Source organism: Chaetomium tenue, assembly GCF_020726465.1.
Source record: "Chaetomium tenue strain MPI-SDFR-AT-0079 chromosome Unknown F5144scaffold_4, whole genome shotgun sequence".
Taxonomy (NCBI): domain Eukaryota; kingdom Fungi; phylum Ascomycota; class Sordariomycetes; order Sordariales; family Chaetomiaceae; genus Chaetomium; species Chaetomium tenue.
In genome coordinates, this window is record NW_027117332.1 from 2249708 (window position 1) to 2268537 (window position 18830).

The 18830-nt window shown below is 58.0% G+C and overlaps 5 protein-coding genes across 5 annotated transcripts; 2 read left to right on the forward strand and 3 right to left on the reverse strand.

The window, feature by feature from the left end:
- Window positions 1-1986: 1986 nt before the first annotated feature.
- F5144DRAFT_237503 (uncharacterized protein) lies at window positions 1987-3927 on the reverse strand. The gene is made up of 3 exons (XM_066783318.1): window positions 3365-3927; window positions 2697-3254; window positions 1987-2635 (listed from the first exon to the last, which is right to left on the reverse strand). The coding sequence occupies exons 1-3, from the start codon at window positions 3547-3549 to the stop codon at window positions 2395-2397; spliced, it is 984 nt and encodes a 327-aa protein (XP_066643123.1). The 5' UTR covers window positions 3550-3927; the 3' UTR covers window positions 1987-2394.
- A 3117-nt stretch (window positions 3928-7044) lies between these two features.
- On the forward strand, window positions 7045-8357 carry F5144DRAFT_237716 (uncharacterized protein). Its single transcript, XM_066783319.1, has 2 exons — window positions 7045-8078; window positions 8310-8357. The coding sequence occupies exon 1, from the start codon at window positions 7264-7266 to the stop codon at window positions 7930-7932; it is 669 nt and encodes a 222-aa protein (XP_066643124.1). The 5' UTR covers window positions 7045-7263; the 3' UTR covers window positions 7933-8078; window positions 8310-8357.
- A 1539-nt stretch (window positions 8358-9896) lies between these two features.
- F5144DRAFT_572713 (uncharacterized protein) lies at window positions 9897-14308 on the forward strand. Its single transcript, XM_066788914.1, has 2 exons — window positions 9897-10657; window positions 10748-14308. The coding sequence occupies exons 1-2, from the start codon at window positions 10246-10248 to the stop codon at window positions 13993-13995; spliced, it is 3660 nt and encodes a 1219-aa protein (XP_066643125.1). The 5' UTR covers window positions 9897-10245; the 3' UTR covers window positions 13996-14308.
- A 552-nt stretch (window positions 14309-14860) lies between these two features.
- F5144DRAFT_572714 (uncharacterized protein) lies at window positions 14861-15474 on the reverse strand (the record flags this gene model as incomplete). Its single annotated transcript, XM_066788915.1, has 1 exon — window positions 14861-15474. A coding segment is annotated over one exon (328 nt), but the record flags the coding sequence as incomplete, so codon positions are not given.
- A 631-nt stretch (window positions 15475-16105) lies between these two features.
- F5144DRAFT_237789 (uncharacterized protein) lies at window positions 16106-17927 on the reverse strand. The gene is made up of 3 exons (XM_066783320.1): window positions 17632-17927; window positions 16762-17560; window positions 16106-16436 (listed from the first exon to the last, which is right to left on the reverse strand). Exons 1-3 carry the CDS (start codon window positions 17702-17704, stop codon window positions 16316-16318), a joined length of 993 nt encoding a protein of 330 aa, XP_066643127.1. The 5' UTR covers window positions 17705-17927; the 3' UTR covers window positions 16106-16315.
- Between the last annotated feature and the right edge of the window lie 903 nt (window positions 17928-18830).

Consider the following 18830-nt stretch of genomic DNA (forward strand, 5'->3'; position numbering starts at 1 on the left):
AATGCATCGCAGATGGTGTGTTGTTTCGTGACACGGACACTGTCCGCGAAGCAAATCATCTTTCTCAGCGCCCGGGCCGACCCTTGCACTGCCCAAGCCGAGTGCCTGAGCCCGGCCTCGGCAGCCCGATCCTGCACACCCAAAACACCCCTTTCCGCAATCTGTCCCAAGCAGCTGGTTCGAGCTGTGTGTGTGCGGCGCCATCCAATCCAAGCTCCCAAGCCAACCCCGAGGACCAAAATCTCACCCTATTCTTTCGGCTGAAAGAAAGGCCCGAATCCGCGCTCGCCCAACGATATGCCTGCTATTGAAATGCCGAAATTGATGTAGTCAGCAGGGCACCCTTCTTTGAGTCTCGAAGAAAGTTGGTCGGGTTGGTGGGGCTAGTGCAGCAACAGAACACTTGTGGAACGGGGGTTATCCTCGGTTGTTACCAGCCCGTCGGTAACCCGCCGGGTTTCCATGATGAGAGAGTCTGAGCACAGGAATTGATCGCCAGGAAGGGAAAAGCCATGGAAACCTTTTCCGCCGTCATCCGAGACACGGAGGATGCTCGCGTCATCTCTCACCTGGTTTTCAAAAGTCTCAGCAACAGTGCATACACAGTAGTAATCAGCCTGTTCCCGACCGAGTGGGTGGGTGGCGGTTCATGTAACTATGTAATGTCATGTAACTGTCCATTGGCGCACAGTATACAGCGCACGCTAGAGGCTGGGTCTGGTCAGCAGGACCCGACTTCCATTCGAGGTAACGTGAACCGGTAAGGACTTCGTCGTGGCAAACCCACCGCCACCTTTCTCCTCTCTTGCCCCTCAAGCGCTACCCGCCGAGAAGGAAAAAAAAAAGAAGGAAAGCAAACCCTGCCGACCGGTCAAGCCAACATACGATGAACCCCATCCGCCCAGACTGTCGGTTCCCGTAGCCCTGTCTAGACTCGGGATAACCCACGACTACCCGTCCCGCCAGGAAGGAAAGGGAGGGGTGGAAAAGCAAAACTATGGAGCAAGGCCCGCATGTGCCTCTGTGTTGTCGTCTCTCGGTTCGGTGCAGCCAGCCGAACAAAACAAACAGAGCTTCACCGACAGCTCGACTCCCGCGGCTAGGTGCATACAACAACATGTGCACGCCGCACAACCCTACTGCCGGCACCCCGAGGGTGAAACAGCGCTGCCTCCTTCGTACTGCTTTGCCACGCCGTTTTGTGCTTCCACACCCGGAGTTGTGCCATGCCCAGGTGCGATGTCAAAATATGTCAAATGGGTCGAAGTGCATTTGAGGGGCCGGGTGCCTTCTTTCTTGGGACGCCGTGTGATTCGCTGCCGGTTATTGGGAGAAAGATTGGGTTCGTGGTTCGTGCGACCCAACTCCCGTCCGATCGGCTTGCGTTGGAAATCGGGGTAGGGCAGCAGGCAAGAGGCACAGCAAAACGCCTCCCTCGCCCCGTCCCGTCCGATTGACCGACTCGAACGCGCAGGAGTATGTAGTAATTGCTTCCGTCAGAAATAACCTGCCTTTTCTTTTATTATGATATGATACCCGGGAATTTTGAATCGAGGAGCAAAAAAAGGGTGTGATCATTCATCGAAAGGTTGTCTGTTATGACCGAGCCAAAAAAGAAAAGGAAACGGATGTGAATGTAGAAAACTGAGAACCAAAAGGAGTCCCAAGAAATCTGTCTCTGCCCTCCTCCATGCCTTCCACCTGCTTAATTTTCCCGTTCGCCCTGGCATGTTGTTTGTACCGTCTTCAAAGCTGCCCCGTGAAATTTGCGCTGTTCGAAGCCCGAAGAGGTGGCCGTATTGGCGGTAGACTCTCAACCCGTCATCCGTGTTTCTTGTATCCTTCTCCCCCGCGTCCCAGCGCGCATGTGGCCCATCCGAACGTCCAATGTCTACTGCTTCCCCCAAGAGTTCGATAAAAACCCCAATGCTCCGCCTGGCTGGAAATGAAGGGTATATGAAAATCGCGGTGGTCTAGATGCAATCGGGTCGTGGTCGCATGTACTCGAATCTGTCGGCAACGTATGTATAATTGTGAAATTGAATTCCCCGTGGCGGCAACAGAGGAGACTCCTTCGTAAATCGTTTTGTTCGTGGTGCCCCCTCGAGCTGAAGAGGAGGGGGTGGTGCGTGAGAGCTGAGTAGGCGCGATCGGTTGAGGAACGGAAAAAAAAGTCAACCGGCTTGGGACGGCAAGTCTCGATGGATGCTTTGGTGAGGGAAAACAAAGTCCGGACAAATGTTTCGCGACGAATAAGGCTCATGCTTGCTGAGAAGAGATGGTGGTTGAATGCATCAGAAGAATAATGCCAAGTTAAGAAATAAACGCTTGATCGCCCGCACCACCTTCGGCCGATTTCCCCCTCCATATGACACTGCCTTCATCTGGATAATGTCACTTGAGCTTCAGGCTCTCCAGTCTCGCATGTAAGCTCTTCAGGACTTCAGGATCGGGTTCCGGCTCCACCTTCCTCGGAGTTAGCCTGTCGCACTGGCCGTGTGAGCATTTAGCGCAGGCCTGTTGCTCCGTCGGCGGCGAAGAGAAGACATGTTTGCAACTAGCGCATTGGTAATGCCCAATCCTCGCGCTCGGAGCGTCTCCAGGATAGCCATACGGGTACTTGTCCTTCTTAGGGCTGTATGGGGTGTTAGCTAACGAGCTCAATTGCAACGGCGGGCGAAAGGACTGGAACTTACGGGTCCCGAGGGCAATCGGTACAACGCGCGTGCTGGCAACCCTCGCAGATCTTCGTCCCGGTGAACAGCTTCTGACACTCGCAGCACGTTCTCCGGATACGTTGCCGGGGCTTCCTGTAGTAAAGGTCCTGGCCTCCGGTCTTGGCCGGCCGCTTAAGGATGATCTTCTTCGGAGTCGGATCCCAGTCAGGGATGATGGGTGCCTTCTCGGCCCGTTCCTTGATGATGGCGGCCCGCTTCTTGCGGCTCTCCTCCTTCTCGGCCTCGGTGCGCTTCGGGGGGATGCGCGGGCACTGCTTGCAACGCGGGTGCGCACAGTTAGGGCATTCCCGGTCCTTGCCAAACGAGGTGCTGCAGAGATGGCACTTTCTGTGCACCCGCATCCTGATAGGCTTCTCGACGCGGAGGGCGTGGCCCTCGGTCTTGTGCCACTCGCTAGGCGGCAGCTCCAGGCCGTAGAGTTCGCCGAGCTTCTTCGCCCGCTCCGCGAAGATCTGAGACCTCGGGATCTTGGTGGCTTCCACAGCCGCGGGAACTTCTGCCACGGGCGCGGTTTGACTGTGGCTACATGTTAGTATGAGGGCCAATTCGTGGTGAACACTTCCCCTCATCAGAGCTTTTAACACGCCCGATAAAGGAAATTTAAAGGAGGAACGAGTCGGGCATACCTCGTGGAAGCCACGGCGGGAGTGGTTGTCGTCTCGGGTTGTGCGGCGGCGACGGACGTGCGACGAGGCGAATCGGTGGCCTTCTTAAAAACTGTCTTCACCCTCGACAAGACCCTCTTCCTCAACCCCTCCTTCTCCTCCTTGTCCTTGGAGGCCGACGGCCCTCCTTGCACTGGCGAACTCATCTTGGTTGATGTTGCTGATGATGTGATTTATTGGTTGTTGTCTTGAAAGACCATCGGGTTTTAGATTTCGCACGGCTGGCCAGGACGTCCACAGAATTGTGGAAAAATAAAAAGAACTAGATCCGTCGAGATGTTGTCTCTCGGAACCCAGGAGTCTAGACTGCAATCCGCCTTCGAATGGCAGTGAAGTCGGAAGTTTGTGTTGTGGTGGGCCCCCGGTGCAAGCAAGAACCCCAAGCGGTGACCGTGCACTGTGGCTGCTGCAGGAGTCTATTCGTCATTCAAAGCACCTATACTTCGGGTCCGCGTCATTCAAGGGCGGCGTGTCGGCGCAATTGTTGATCCCTGATGGTGCTAAGGGAGGGCTCGAGGTCGGTCGGCGATGGTTGTTCGGCGGAGGTCACCACACACTCCGGAGAAAGGGGAAAGAAGTAGCCAAACCCGGGAGTGATGGAAGCGCCGTTGTGAGCGGGAAGGGGGAGGAGAAGAGAGCGGAGAAGACAGACAGATTCGGTGTGGTGCGGTGCCAGAGGCTAGCAAGGATAACTGGGGTATTGTTGCGCTCCAGCGACGTGCAGGCCCACGGCGGAAACGAGGGAGGGATGCAGCACGCTAGCGGTGGTATCGACAGGATCTGGTAAGGTCCACGCCAATTGCGGGAACGGGGAGTGCCAGCGAGTTGCAACGAACAAGTCAAGCGCAATCCAAGGCCCAAGCGAACTGGCCACCTGGAAGGCGTCACGCAGCCGGGCCACCGCTAATCAAAAACTAGCGTCTGCGGCAAACCTGCTCGGGGTTTGATATTGTCGAGCCCAACGTCTGGCTGCACGCCGTGCACGCTGTGCGCGCCAATGCAGAAGACCCAAGACGCTGGCTGGCTGGCTGGCTGGCTGGTTCCGCTCTGAAGTGACCAGCGAGTGGTGCGGGCGAGTTGAGGGGTTCCCCGACAGCTCGAAACGACTTTGCCACTGCTGGTCCCGAGGCGGCGGGAAGGACGGGAGGGCTGGGGTACGGAAAACGGAGGAGGCTCGGTTGCAATTTTGAAGTTGGTCTTCTTAAGTGTGAAACTATGGTAATTACACGTAATGGCGGGGCTGGAGCAAATAAAAAAACACCTGTGAACGTGAGGAATTGGCCACGTTACCAGTGTAACTTATGTTTCCAAGTCCGAAAGTATTTAACACAGCATTTCCACTCCCTTCCGCTCCGTGTGCCAAACGCAAACTTCGGTAGCAAACGGAGGGTGCGCCGTTTTTTCGAACACGTCGTGCGTGACATCCCAGGAGTTCGGGCGGGTGTGCAACTCCACCTGTTCTGCGAACCAGGAACAACGGAACCAGTCACTTCGCTTGCCTCTCCCTTGGAAGCGGTGCGCTTGCGGGGCAGGACCCTTGCTCGTCGTGCCAGCCGAAAGGTCCAAATGGGAAAATCGCCCGACTTACCCATAATTTTCAGAGTGGGGGCACCACCACAGCGCACCAGTCACGGCTGCCGGCGGTCCCTTCCCGCGGACAAGGGTTGAGTGCACCATTTCCATCCTCTGACATGGGCACTCGGCGCTGCAAGCATCACTGCTTTGGGGGGGACTGCAGGGCATCACTGGCATCTCGCCGTTTCGATCATGATCTTTGAACCGGAGATCGGGACACACAACCCGTTGACCTTCCCTGTGCCCTCGGCACTTCCCAATCCCACGCCTTAACTCGGGCGGCATCAGAACTTGACAAGGTACCGACGTTTCCATCGACGGACCGGACCGGCAACACTGCTCGTCGGACATCGTGCAGGTCGCGGCGCCGGGGCCAACAACCAACGTGCTTGCCATGCTCACCATGCTAGCATGCCTGCATGCTTCTACGGTGTCGTCGGGACCCTGCCGCGCCATCACTCGCGAGTCATGGAAGCATGGAAGCACGGAGGCACTCCGACAACGTCACTTGGGACACTGGAACACTAACTTGGCCATCAGCCGAGGGGCAAAACTGGCAATTTCTGTTGCGAACCAACACATCGACCCGCGTTGGGTCCTGCAGCTGCCATACCATCCAGTCGCTGCAGAGTAACGTTGGCGGATGCACCAGCCTAATCCAGCAACTCGATGATGGAGAGCGCCTTCAGCGCCTCCTGCCCAAACACACTCGCACGGGATGTTCTCAGCAGTTCGTCCTGTTGAAGAATGTCGATCAGTCGACACGACCGCAACGCCGAACTCCTCCGTCATAAGCTCGGCCTTGGGTCCCAGCGAGCTGATTGGCCATGTCACAACGTCTTTCGAATTGCCGAATAAAGCTCAAACAACCCGGGACACCTTCTCCATTTTCCCCAGTCCCCTGCGGGATTTAGTGCTCGGCCAGGTTGGCTCGTTGACCACTCAACCAACTGCGGCGGCCGCCAGCGAGCCAGGCGAGCCAGGCGAAATGTGCCGTTGCATCCCGGCTCCTCTGGAATTCATCGATATCCACAATATCAACTCGGGCAGAGACGTGGCGTGTAGAATTGAGCGCTGGCATTCCTTCGTTCTGGCCCCTTGCGAACCCGCCCACACCAGCGCCAGCCACACGGGAACGCCCGTCTTGCTGAAGGGTTTTAGCGCCACGACAATGCAGCGGCCGGGATAACAGATTGGTTGTCAAGCTGAACCCACTCTGAATCCGAACCCGAGTCACGGAGGTTGTGGAAACGGGTTCTTGTCGGTCTCGGCCCGCCGGTTGGCATCCGATTGCTCGCCTAGAGTGGGCGACTTCGCATGAATATGCACAAGGAAGCCTTCCAATGCCGTTGACGATACAGGGTCTGCTATGACAAGGTCAGAGGCCAGGGGCTCGCAGGCGCTCGGTCGATGCTGTCCCGTACAAACGGACGACTGGCGGGAGTGTCCGCGAACTAAACGTCACTTCGCTGGCACCGTCCGGCCGGGAACATTGCTCCACAGCCCATTCGTTCAGGGACGTTGACGAGTATGCGGATCCCGAGAAGTCCGTTGTGTTCCGGCGAACCGCAGACACGTACTACATACACTACGCTATCCTTGTCTTGGTTTCTCTGCGTCTCTTTTTTTGCTGTCCTGCAACCCCAACCGTGGCGGCCATTAATTTGCCCTTGGTTCCAGGCTGTCGGATCCAGACAGATGTTTTCAGCCGACCCCCTCTTTCTACCGCTCCGCTCAGCCGGCCCGCCATTGAAATAAGGGGATGCGCGGTGTCAGTTCGTCCTCCACAAGTCGGAGCACTATTGCTTCGTACCACGTCGCAGCTGGGGATTCGGGGGCCAAGCATCTGCAGTCGTCGTTCCCAAGACTAGCCCAACCCTCTTGAGGTGAGGTAGTCCCGACCTAGCCTTAGCCCCGCGTCAAGTCAACCAACAGCGAAGAGATATCAGACCCAATCCCCGGGTTGATGCAGCGTTTCCCCAGCGACTCTCGGGCCGCAGACTCCTTGGGCATCAGCTCACCTCCTAGCGGCACCGCCGGATGCCATCCCCTCTCCCCCCGTCAGGAGGTGCATCTCGGCCACAGGTATGGCTGCGACTCTACTGCATCTCTCGACATACTGGGGCTAGTGTAGAGCGGCTTGAGGCACCGGCCCCAAAACCACCGGCTTTCCGTCTCCTGGTCGCCGGTCGCGATTATTAACCCCACACATTGTGATACATTGCATACCGCCGTTTGGTGGATTTGCCGGATCAAAAATCTTGTTGAATTGAAAATCTCCTGGCATGGCGTTCATGGCATCGACGGTTTTCAGTTTTGCGGCTAAGCGGGGCCTCCGACGTCGAATTCGAGACGTCGTTCCACGGAACGAAAGTCCGGCTCCACCTTGCCCGACGCTAGCAGCGGGACGCACAGGCCATGCGTTGATCCTGAGACGCACATCATCCGACCTATTGCGGCATCACCGGATGCTTTTTTTTCAACGGGCGAGATGCCAAAAATTCTTACACAGTAATAAATATGGACGAGACACACATGGGGCACCCCTTCCCGCCGCCCCCATGTCGCAGATGCCACCACAACCGCCATGTTCAACGTTGAGAAATATCTGCGTTGAGGTGACCAGATTCTGCACGAAACAGGGCATTTGCGCCGGCGAAAGGCCGCACAGCGAGGCCTGCGAAGCGATGCAACCTACACCAATAAGAGATGCTTGCATCATGCCGGTTCCTGCTTCCCCGTCCCTTGTCCCTTCTGTTCCCAAACACTCCTCTTATCAAAAGCGGTTAAGGCTTGATATGATGGCGTTTGTTGCATGGTCTGTCGGTCTGCAAAAGAGTATTTTTCCCTTTCCCATGCGCTGCTACGTCTGTTATAGCCCAGCATCACTGTTCGGACTGCAAGATCTTCATGTGGGATTCGCGGCACTGCCCGCCCGCCTCCACCTTCGCTAGCCCCAGATTTGGCAGGCCAAAGAGATGTCGTGTTTGAGTGATGTCTCTCGAACATTTGTCGTACGAGACAACAAAACCCACGGTATCCCCGGAGACGACGACTTTGCTTTGCATGATCAATATGGGCTGAACTTGCCCGTTCTAACGTAATTGGCGGTAACGTTACAAGCTTCACAAGACTTTGGATTCCTTCAGTGTTTCAATGATTCCGTTGACACTAACCCTTGCACGACAGGGTGTCTCGATTGCCATATCAACCTCGTAGGATGCCTCGGAATGACCTCCACATCCCCGGCGAGAAAGCCTGGGGGAAAGCGATTGACGTGGGCCCTTCGGATATCACCAAGTTGGCTGACTCGCCTTTCTCCCCTGCGCAGGAAAGTTGATAACGCCTCGGATTTCCAGGCGCCGAGGCAAGCATTGCTTTCCCTTCTTCGGCTTATTTCCTCCTTCAACCCCCGTCCCCTTCCTCGGAGCATCCCGAAAACGGGTGGATGGCGCGAAAGGGGCGGGGTATAAAGTTGGACTGGTCCGTACGCTCGGCCAGAGCAGGACGAACTGGAGGTGGATGACAACTCGGGCAGGCCATTTATTCCCAGTTGGATGCATCCGTTGAGGTATGCGATACTCAACACTCGCTAGTCATTTGGAACACGTCATACTCGAATTTGTGCGTCCCGAACCGCGCCTACCCTCCAATGTATCGGACGTGCTCTCCACCCCCAATGCCGAGTGGGACAGCCGGCACTCGCATGCCAGCGCAGACGGAGATTACGGATGGCGGATTGCAAGAAGAGGATGCACCCTAGCACATTGCGGAGGCGCATGGGCAGATGGCCAAGTGGAGAGGCCAGGCAACGATGGCGTCGACGGGGCAAAGATGGAGCTTCCCACAATACCCCGGACAGGCCCTGGGATTCGGGCCCGAAATGAAAACTCTGTGGGAATGGGCATGGAGGTGAGGAGGTGAGGTGCCTTGGTGTCGGGTGTCGTCGAGGCGATTTGAGTCGGAGCAGTCCGATAGAAGGGTCGGGAATCACTCGGGATCGGCTAGGAGATGAGTTATCGGCCACCTCCCGGCGTGAGTCAGTCAAGGCATGAGTCTCCTAAATGTGCAGATGTTGCGGCGACGGGCTGCGCCGTCTTGTCCCGGAGCAAGCGGGGCCGGCCCTGATCGGGTTCGAGAAAAAAGCGGTTGGCTTTTCTCATTGCAAAAGAACTTCGATTCGCACATCTCCAGGGATCCTGGGACGGAACCCACTCTTCTCGGTTCGTCATCCGGGGGACCCATTTTCCCGTTGGGGATAGGGCCGAAGCTTTGAAACAATGTCTCAGCCCCACGGCCACCCCCGTTTTGTTCCGGCACGTTTTGGCGCATTTTTGTCAATGGAAACGGGCGTTTTCGAGCATGGTTTAAGCCACCAGCATCGTTTTCATCGAGTGAGACATCAACAAAACAGCCCCGGACGAGAACTTGCAGAACTGCTGTTAGTATTACGCGAGGCGGGCGTTCTGTCTCGCTGGGATAGCGAGAAACAGCAGGCAGGCTTTGCTTCCCCGGATGATCCCGTTCTTGCGTAATCGTGAGGTTGCGTCTTGAGGGCAGATCAGATCCATGGCGGGGATGCCCTAAGATTAGTGACCCCAAGCTGCGGGGAGCAGCTCACTTGGCTGGCCAAAAAAAGCCGAACTTGAAAGGGGAGCAAGAAATCGAGAAAAGAGAAGAAAAAGAAGTAAAAAAGAAAACAAGAAAAAGAACAGATAAAAAACCGAGCAAAATAAATTAAATAAAAGAAACTGAGTCAAATAAAAAGTAGACCTTGGGCTTTCGAATGGCTTTCCTTTCGTTCCCCTAGTCCAAGGTCCTCCATTTGGAGTTTGGTGTTTTTTGGCCAGAGATTGAGCAGCAAGGTGCTTGACCCTAACCCGAACCTGGAAAATCTCGAGTCCACGGCAAGCAAGGAGGAGCGAGTGTGGTCGACGCGAAAAAAAACCGAGCGCACCCAGACGGAAACACCCGACGTCACCCGTTCCATGGTATTCACATCCCCGAGGTCTCACAGGTCCCGCTTCCATCCACCGCAGCGCAACAAGCACGATCGATCGATACAGCAGAACCGCTCCAGCGAGTGAAGGCGCCCGTTTCCCACGACCCAACACGTCACGTCCAACACAATCCCCCGCCTTCTTCGGCCCCCCAAGACTGGCTAGGTACCTTGCCTGCCTTCCAAGTTACCGACCGATCAATCACGACTGTGCGAACCGAGCTGCACAGCCGACCACTCGCGTCCCGGTGTTCAAGCAGGAACCTTTATGCAACCAGGGCTGATCGAAACTCCAAACCACGACATCGTTGCAATACACACAAGTCTTACCTCGCCCACCACTGCTCAACATGGCCCCGGTCGCTCCCTCGCAGGTTCGTCAGATGCTCGCTCCCCGCTGCGCGTCCGAAGCACCTCTTCGGATGCCCAGCGATCTGGTGGAGCAGTGTCTGACCACGACCTTAATGTCGACCACCTCCGCCAGTCCCTTGGTTGGTTGAGCGTCGCCGAGGTCAAGTCCGCTACCGCAACCCCAGTCACTGTCGCCGGTCAACGCGTCTTTGACTACGAGAATGTGGCAGTCTCCTCATCGCCCCGCGACGACTCCCGCCCCGCTTTAGGCTTTAAGGTTATCCATAGCTCGCAGTCTGCCGGCATCCAACTGACCGATTTCCCCAACGGTTCGTTTTGCTTCCGCCACGGGCGCGTGTTCACCCACACCGTTCAACTTTGAGACTGCTGCAGCGGGCCACTGACACGATCCGCTGCAGAGATTCTGACTCAGATCCTGTCCCACCTACACCCCGACTCGCACGGCGCCGTGGCGTTGGTCTCGAAGCGCTTCTACGCCCTCGTCACCACCCCATATGCATGGCGAGCCGCTTTCCTACGCTACTTCGCGGGGCAGGACTCCGTGGCCGGCCACACCAAGGCCGACCAACAGGCCAGGGAGGAGGCCGAGTCGTCGGATGTCATTCGATCCGAGGTCCGTCACTTCACGAGGCTCACCGCCCTGGCCTCCTGGCGCAGTGAGTACCTACTCCGCACGCGCCTGCTGCGGAGCGTGGTGCGCGGCAAGCCCGGCAATGTTGGCTCATCGGCTCGTCCCAGCCAATCCGGGAAGAAGGCCACGGCCGTCCTAACCTACAACTCGAAGCTCCCGTGGATGATCAGCCATGTCCATGCGGATTTCACCGGCGGGAAGAAGGGTCCGAGGTTGATCCATGGGACGCGCGATCTTGGTGTAGCCACCGTCAGCGATCCCACCACGGGCAGGATCGAGAAATGGGGTTTGGACGATCCTTTCGCTTTCCAGCAGCTTGACGAGACCTTTCCAAACCTAGAGTTCTTTGGCGTCGGTGAGGGTCCGGCAGCTGTGCCCAACGTCATGGACGTGAGCCAGCCCTATGGCTTCGCCGGAGGCGAGGGCTTCCCCGGCGGCCGCGTGTACTACAAAGCGACTGGCCAACTACGGGGACACTACATTGGCCACGACCACGGCTTGACTGAGATGCCGCCTGAGATTCCGAAGATCCCAGCCTTGGTTGATGCAGTTAGCTGCGTCTGGATCGCCAAGTCGTCGAGTGTCACGTCGATAACCCAGTCCATGGTCGGTATCTTGGCCGGATCTACACTGGGCGTTGTGACAAGTTATGCTCTGGGCCATGAGTCAACAGGCCCTCGATTCGGCGACGGGGATATGACGGCTCGCTGGGTGCTCAGCCCTGGCGTGCCCATCATTGACATCAAAGTTGATGACCAGTATAGCCTGCGGCGGAAGGCCCTAGGCCGTGTCTGGGCTGTCGCATTGAATGCTCTGGGCGAGGTCTACTACCTCACTGAACCACCAAGCCCCCCCTTTCATAAGGGTAAGGCTGAGGATGCGATCAAGGATGCTTGGCATGCTGGCCGAACCGCGCATTGGGAACTGATTGAGGCGACCCGGCGCACCGCAAAGCCTGATGAGTTCGACAAGAACGCGATCATGGGCACTTACTCCCCAAGATCCTCTGCTCACGCGATGAACCTGAGCAGAGAGCAGATCGTGGCCGAGGCCAGGGAGATTGAGAAATACTTCAAGCACACTCCCGCTCACTTCAGAAAAGTGTGCCAGGGCTGGGACATGTTGCGGAAACTTGAGGTTGACTTCGCTGCTGGCGGTGAGAATGGTGGTGGAGAATCCATTTTCGTCGTCACCTGCGGCAGTGAGGAGGCCGAGCCCGCTTCTATCCGCAGATTTGTCAAGTGCAATGGCTCAAGGAAGTCCAGCCCGTCGGGGGCCTTGACCCCGGTTGCCCCGCCCCTGGCCCCTCGTCAGTCAATCTTCGGCGGTGAAGCCGTGGTTGAGGTATCCAAAGCAGCCCTTCAAGTTGACAACAACACGAACGGGGTATCGCCAGCCGCTTCCGGGTCGAGCACGCCTCAACTTGGATCCATACCAGGGACGGTCGAGATCGAAGAATGGCGGACCAATGAGTTCGTGTTTAAGCACAACCACGCTGTAGAGATTACGGCGAGCGCAGTGGACACATCCACTTTCGCCCTGATGACAGACTTCGAGGATCCTCTGCTGTCGGGGTTGTCGGGGGCGAACACGCCTGGCACTCCCACTTCCAAGCATGCGACTGGCGAGATCCCCGGACGCCGCGCGCGCCTATTGGCGGTCGGAACTAACATTGGCTCCGTCGTCGTGTGGAACATGCGTGACACAACCTCACCTGTCGTGAGCCCCGTGAGAGTCATCCACACCGAGTCACCCGAGGTCACCGCCCTCGCAGTCTCGGCTCTGCACATCGTCCATGGAGGCAGTGACAGCCTCGTCCAGGCGTGGGACCCGCTTGCGTCCTCACTCGAGCCTATCCGCACCCTCAATGCGAAATCATCGGGCCGCATCCCGCGGCACATCCTCCACGCCAACCCGGCGCTACAGCACGCTAACTACTTTGCTGTGCGGGCCATCGCCCTCGACCCGAACGCCACCATCCTCCGCGGCGTCCTCGCCTTCGGCACCTTCGTCCGCTTCTGGACCTACAGCTCCACGGCCCAGGGGTCCGGCCGGAAGCGCCGCCTCCGCCACTCAGACATCCACGGCCGCCTCGCCGGCCGCCGCAACAACGGCACCGTGTCCAGCTACATCGCCGCCGAAGAGGCCGAGCTGCGCCACGAACGCGAGCACCGCTCGCGCGAGGTCGACCGCCTCCGCAAGCGCTTCGGCGTCGGCCTCGCCGAGCTGACCGAGGAGGAGGCCCTGCAGTACGCCACCATGGTCTCGGAGGAGTCCTTCGCCGTCGACGAGATGCGCCGCAATACCAGCGCCAGCGACACCGCGGGCGAGACGGCCAGCTCGGTGGGGAGCAGCGCCGTCGATGGCGCGTTTGTTACGCCCGAGCCAAGTGTGAGTAATGGCGGCGTGGGGCCCAGCGGCGCTGTGGTTAATCTGCCCGTTCTCAGGGAGGAGGTGACTACTACGGTGACAGATGGGGAGGGTAGTGGTGTTAGCGTTGGTGAGGACGATGACTATGAGGCGCAGATCCAGCGGGCTATTCGCCTGTCGCTTCTCGAGGGCGTTGGCGACATGTCCCCCTCGCAGCAGCAGCCATCCCCGCCATCGCAATCCCCATCGCAGTCGTGGGGTGGCACCGCCGACGCCCCTGTGGCTTGGGGCGGGTATGAAGTCAAAGTCCAGGTGAAGAGTGCCAAGGGCAAGGGCAAGGGGAAGGGCAGGTCAGAGGGTGCGTCACCTGTTGTTGCTGTGGGCGTGGGTGGATCTGGCTTGGGCGTGTCGGGGTATGCAGCTGGGGGGTCCGAGGCTGCTACTGCCCCTGATGTTGGTGTTGATGCGGATGATGACCTGGCGCTTGCGCTGCGGCTGAGTCTGGAGGAGGAGGAGGCTAGGTTGCGGAGGGTGAAGGAGCAGGAGGAGGCGGGGGTGGTGGATGCGGATGCGGCTTGGGAGGGGGATGAGTACCCGCCGCTGGAGGTGGAAGGGAAAGGGAAGGGGAAGGGGAAGTGGGTTTGAGTTTGGTTGGGGTTGAGATGGTGCGGTTGGCTGAGGAGCGGTGGTGTGTGTTGTGTGTTTCTGGACCCCTATTCTCTTCGTGCCCTGTGGATAGCTTGGCTATTTACTATGGGCTTGCGCTTTGAGTGCTTTTGAGATGAGATCGTGCTTTTAGCTTAGCTTAGCAAGTCGTTGCCCGTTTCGCTCGTGGAATTAATATATAGCTTGATCCGTTTTACCTAAGGATACCATATTGCCTAGAAGATCCTGCCTTGTTTCCTGGGACTCGGGAACGATCTCCTCATTCCTGAAGACATTCTTAGTATGAAACATAGTCAATTTGATTCTGTCTGCTCATGGTCGACTTGTTGTTTCCTCCAACGCGATATTGGTCATCCGTCGTGGGTATTAGTCTCCTGCCAACAACACCTGCTTTTGAGGCCTGGGAGTATGTTTGGGTGGTGATGGTTGGGCTTTGTCCATGCATGCTACCCTGGGACTTCGGGAACCTCAATGGCGCCCTGGCCGGATCTGTCCCAGAACACCTAGGTAGTAAACGTGGCTCCTTCATCGCCCGCTGGCCACGACGGCTTATATAGCGTCAACGAGAACGGTGGACAGAGATATATCAAAACACGGCTAACCAGGGGAGAATGCGACAAAAGCACTGGCAGATGGTGGAACGTATAGGGGTACTCGGGAGAAAGCAGCCACGAGTATGGGGTTACTTGACGATGGGTGGTGGATCTGCAAGCTCTTACTCGATAATCATCAAACACAATTCACGCTGTACGCCCTCTCGCGATGTCGATGTTCCAAAGTCCAGCTTCACTTGGGGAGATATGCCTGAAGTCAGGTACGCAAAAGCCTTGGGGCGAAGCACAAACAGCGTATCAAGAGGATACAGAGGGGTGAGTGACGACGGCAACGACTGTCTAGCGTTATATACGCACTGGTGTCTCCTAATATTTACATTTTAACACTTGAGAGAAACGAGAGCAACTCTGAGCAAGACAACTTCAATTTCCTTCCCTCTTTAGAGGATATATCCAGCCACCTCCCGCGTAATGTTTCGGGTATCGCACACGCAAACGAGACAGTATCAGCCACTGCCTTCAACCTCCCTCCAACCACCAAACAATGGCAATTAAAAACAAAACTAGAGCGCTCAATCAAAAAACAAAGCCAAACCGAACCGAACCGAACCGAACGTGCTGCTTTTGCTCGCTCATACAGACAGTAGAGGGAGAGGGATACACCACCAAGGCCAGAAGATACTCCTTTACGCCACCACGCCACGCCACACACACCAAACAAACTCCGTTGTAGCCGAAGCAAAGAAAAGACCGATGAACGGACGGGTGGATGGAGGGAGGATGGAGGGACAGATAGATAGATAGATGGATGGGGCGCGAATCAAACCAAGACGCCCACCCCAAGAGCAACACCAACACCCCACCCAACACCCAGCATCCACGGCCGCAAAGCCCCCACGCCATCCTCCTCCCCATCCCCACCCCCCTCCACCGACCCCGTCGGCGTAGCCTGCGACCCGCCGGGCCCCGCACCCGGCGTGATGACCGTAGTCGGCCCAAACGGAAAGCGCAAGCTCAGCGTGCCGACCTCGACGCCGCTCGGCATGATGGTGACGTTCTCGCCACCCACAGCGGTCGTGGTGGTTCCCGTTCCCGGGCCGACCGTGTATGAGACGCCCTTGATGATCACGACGGAGGCGCCGACCTTGGTGATGGTGGCGCCGCCGACGAGCGCGTACTGCGTGTCCTGCGGCGACGACGCGTGCGCGCCGCCGAGGGTGACGGCGCCGCCCTGCGCCGTGATCCCGCCCCGCCCCAGCGTCAGCACGTCGTCGTCGACCGTGACGGTGGTGGAGTCGTCGGGCCCGCCGGTGAGGCGTAGGTGATGGTGGTGCCGTGGATGACGAGCACCGAGCTGCCGATGGCGGTGATCAGGTCGCCGCCGGCGACGACGACTTCGGTGGGGGAGGGGAGCGTGGGTAAGGGGAGGGTTTGCGAGCCGCCCACGATGGTGCTCGGGCCGACGGTGAAGGTCTTGCCTGACACGGTGGCCGTGGTGGCGGTGGGGCCGAGGGTGAAGGAGGAGCCGCCGATGATGGCGACCGTGGAGGAGACGATGACGGGGACGCCCTCGATGTTGGTGCTTGTCGGCTCGGGCAGGTAGATGCCGCCCGTCGCCGAGGGACGGTCGATGGTTGCGCCGCCGCCGACGACGCGGGTTGGGTCGATGGTGAAGGTCTGCCCCGCGATGATCACCACTTGCGTCGGCTGCATTGGGTTGTCGCGGATCGTGTTGCCGTTGATGACTACGCCCGTGGGTTGCACCGCCACAGTGATCGGGGTCGGGGTCGGGCGGTGGGCCGAGTCGGAGATGGCTTGAGGATCGCCCGGTGAGTTGTAGCCGGCAGACGAGTTGTCATTAGGGGCCTGCGTGGGATTAGCGTGATTGTCCCGTGTTTTGGCGTCCTGGCTGACGCCGTAGTCAGGTTTGTCGATGGTCGAGAAGACGACAGCGGGATTCTTGTCCGTAGTGAGGAAGACGACCTGGGGGGTGACGCTGGTCTGCACACCGAACCCGTAGCTCTCTGTCGTCGTCGTTACTTCACACGTCAAGTACTGGGTCCCCACGCCGGTCGACGCGCAGACCGAGATGGTTAGCTTCGGCGGCGATATGGGGACGACGCAGGACGAGGTCGATTGCGGAACGGAGATAGGGGGGTACGGCTGCGAGTAATCTTCTGGGTTGCCGTACCAGGTGATGGTGGATGTGTGAATGACGGACCAGGTCGTTGGGGGACCCGTCATCTCAGAAGGCCGGCAGTAACTGACCGACCCCGAAGGGATGTAAGTGAATGTTTGATTCCCGGGCCGGGCCGAAGTCACAAAGGTTGTGGCGCCGGATGCTTGGGGGCCGTAACCGAGATCTATAGTTTCGGTTGTCCTGTGAGTGATGGTAACCGAGCTTGCTCGGGGCGGCGGGTCGCCCGGAGGACCACCGCGCGGCGCCGTTGGCCTCAATCCGGTAGTGTCTACGTCTACAACCGGCGCGGCTGTCGTCACCGGGGCATAGTTGTAGTCGGCACTGCTGGTTGACTGCGGCTTCGAACCCCGCGTCGGCGGTAGCCTGGTTAGTGGGGGGCGTGTTTCCTCCGGTGGCGGTCCTCTGTTGGTCTCGGCTCCGGGCTCGATTGAACTCCTCGTCGGTTCCGCAGAGCGGACGGGGGCACGCGTATCCGTCGTCAAGGTGCCGCCCGCACCGATCGCCCCTGGGTCGACATAATTGCCTCCGGTTGACGTCGCGACGCGTTGGTTTGCTTCAACCGATCCTTCTGCCTTGCCCGAGCTGATGGCCTGCGGCCTTAACCCGGGCGTAGTTCCCTCCTCTTTCTTGCTGCTCCCAGTCGACCCCTCCGAGCCCGTGCCAACGATGGTTACCGTCGTTGACGGCCATGGTGAGGACTCCACGTCCGTTGGACTCGACGAGCCGGAACCGGGGGCGCCAGCGGCGCCCTGGACTGAATCAACGGTCCCATCCCGACGTCGAAATTGACCTGTTACTGGCTGTTAGCTCTTACTTGAGAATCCTAGGGGGTTTATTTTTCATGTTTTGGTGGATGCTGACCTCCAAGGACGCTGTCGAGACCAAGACCGGAGATCACTGCGATCGAGAGCAGCACTCTTCTGCCCCCGACCATGCTGTGCTGGCTCGGGGGGACCCTTCTTGGTGCTTGCGCTGGGCCGGTGTGGTAGAATGAAGGTCCTGATACGGCCCTTTTCCACCTCGTCCAAGCATTTGATCCGTTCTGAACCCGGGATTTGATCACCGAAGTTTCCTCACCATCGCGCCCAATGGTGGCATCATGGGACTTCGCTGTGGAATGCAGGAAAAGGCAGGAAGAAATGCTGGATTGTCGGCAGGGCGACCTGAGCAAGGATGTCGGGAATTGGACGGGGGATCCCGTCGAAGATCTTGTCCAAGATCCGAGACAACAAGACAGGCAGCGGGCTGCTAGTCACCGCACATCAGAATAACTAATTAGTGCGCAAATCCCCTCGCAAACACCCCGTACGCGAGAATGGGGAACATTTACAGGGCAATTTGCGCGAGGTGTTGAGCCTAATAGCGTGCTGTGGGACACTTTCATTTACCGTGTACCACAGTTACGTATTTGTACAGATTACAGATTATGTTATGTGGGATGCCAGCCACGAGGTCAGCGGCGCCTGGGAAGAGAGGGAGGGTGGCTCGGAGGGAGAGAGAGATCCGGGGATGAAGGAATCGCGTTGCCAAGGGGCAAGGGCCGATGAATGAACAAGGGGTCTGGATGAGGATCTCTAATGCGCAGGGATATCCCTGCCAAGAAGCAGTCTCTCCAAGGGGACGGGACTTGCGCGAATCCTCGATTTGCCCGCGACTGGGCCGGCATGACACGCCAGCTGCCGGCTAGTTGGCAAGGGGGTGGAGGGGCCAGAAAGCGGAGACTGATGAACAGGCCTCGGACCGTGGCCCGCGCCAGAGTGGGTGGGTGAGCATGAGTGGCCTCGAGGTGGCCTGTCTTTGCTTGAACACAGCTTGCCAGTCTCGAAAGCTTCTCGAAGAGGGTAAATTCAAGAGCGCCGAGAACAAACGGGAACTTTTGGGGCTGGCGGCGTGGTTCGCATGCGAGCACCGTAAGCGGATGCGTGTCCAGGTCGCCGACTCGTTTATCAAGAGTCCAGCCTCCGGTTCGGTGTAACGGAAGGGTTGATGGAAGACTGCCGAGAACCACTGATGGAAAGGAGTCAAGTCTTCCGTTGTCTCCCGTTGAGTGGTGTGTCTTG

Coding starts and splice junctions, on each gene's coding strand:
- F5144DRAFT_572713 (XM_066788914.1), top strand. CDS start 10,246: ATGCAACCAGGGCTGATCGAAACTCCAAACCACGACATCGTTGCAATA. Junction 10,658..10,747: donor ACTGACCGATTTCCCCAACG/GTTCGTTTTGCT, acceptor GATCCGCTGCAG/AGATTCTGACTCAGATCCTG.
- F5144DRAFT_237789 (XM_066783320.1), bottom strand. CDS start 17,704: ATGGTCGGGGGCAGAAGAGTGCTGCTCTCGATCGCAGTGATCTCCGGT. Junction 17,561..17,631: donor TCTCGACAGCGTCCTTGGAG/GTCAGCATCCAC, acceptor AGCCAGTAACAG/GTCAATTTCGACGTCGGGAT. Junction 16,437..16,761: donor CACACATCCACCATCACCTG/GTACGGCAACCC, acceptor AATCCCACGCAG/GCCCCTAATGACAACTCGTC.
- F5144DRAFT_237716 (XM_066783319.1), top strand. CDS start 7,264: ATGGCGTTCATGGCATCGACGGTTTTCAGTTTTGCGGCTAAGCGGGGC.
- F5144DRAFT_237503 (XM_066783318.1), bottom strand. CDS start 3,549: ATGAGTTCGCCAGTGCAAGGAGGGCCGTCGGCCTCCAAGGACAAGGAG. Junction 3,255..3,364: donor CCCGCCGTGGCTTCCACGAG/GTATGCCCGACT, acceptor ATGTAGCCACAG/TCAAACCGCGCCCGTGGCAG. Junction 2,636..2,696: donor ACCGATTGCCCTCGGGACCC/GTAAGTTCCAGT, acceptor CACCCCATACAG/CCCTAAGAAGGACAAGTACC.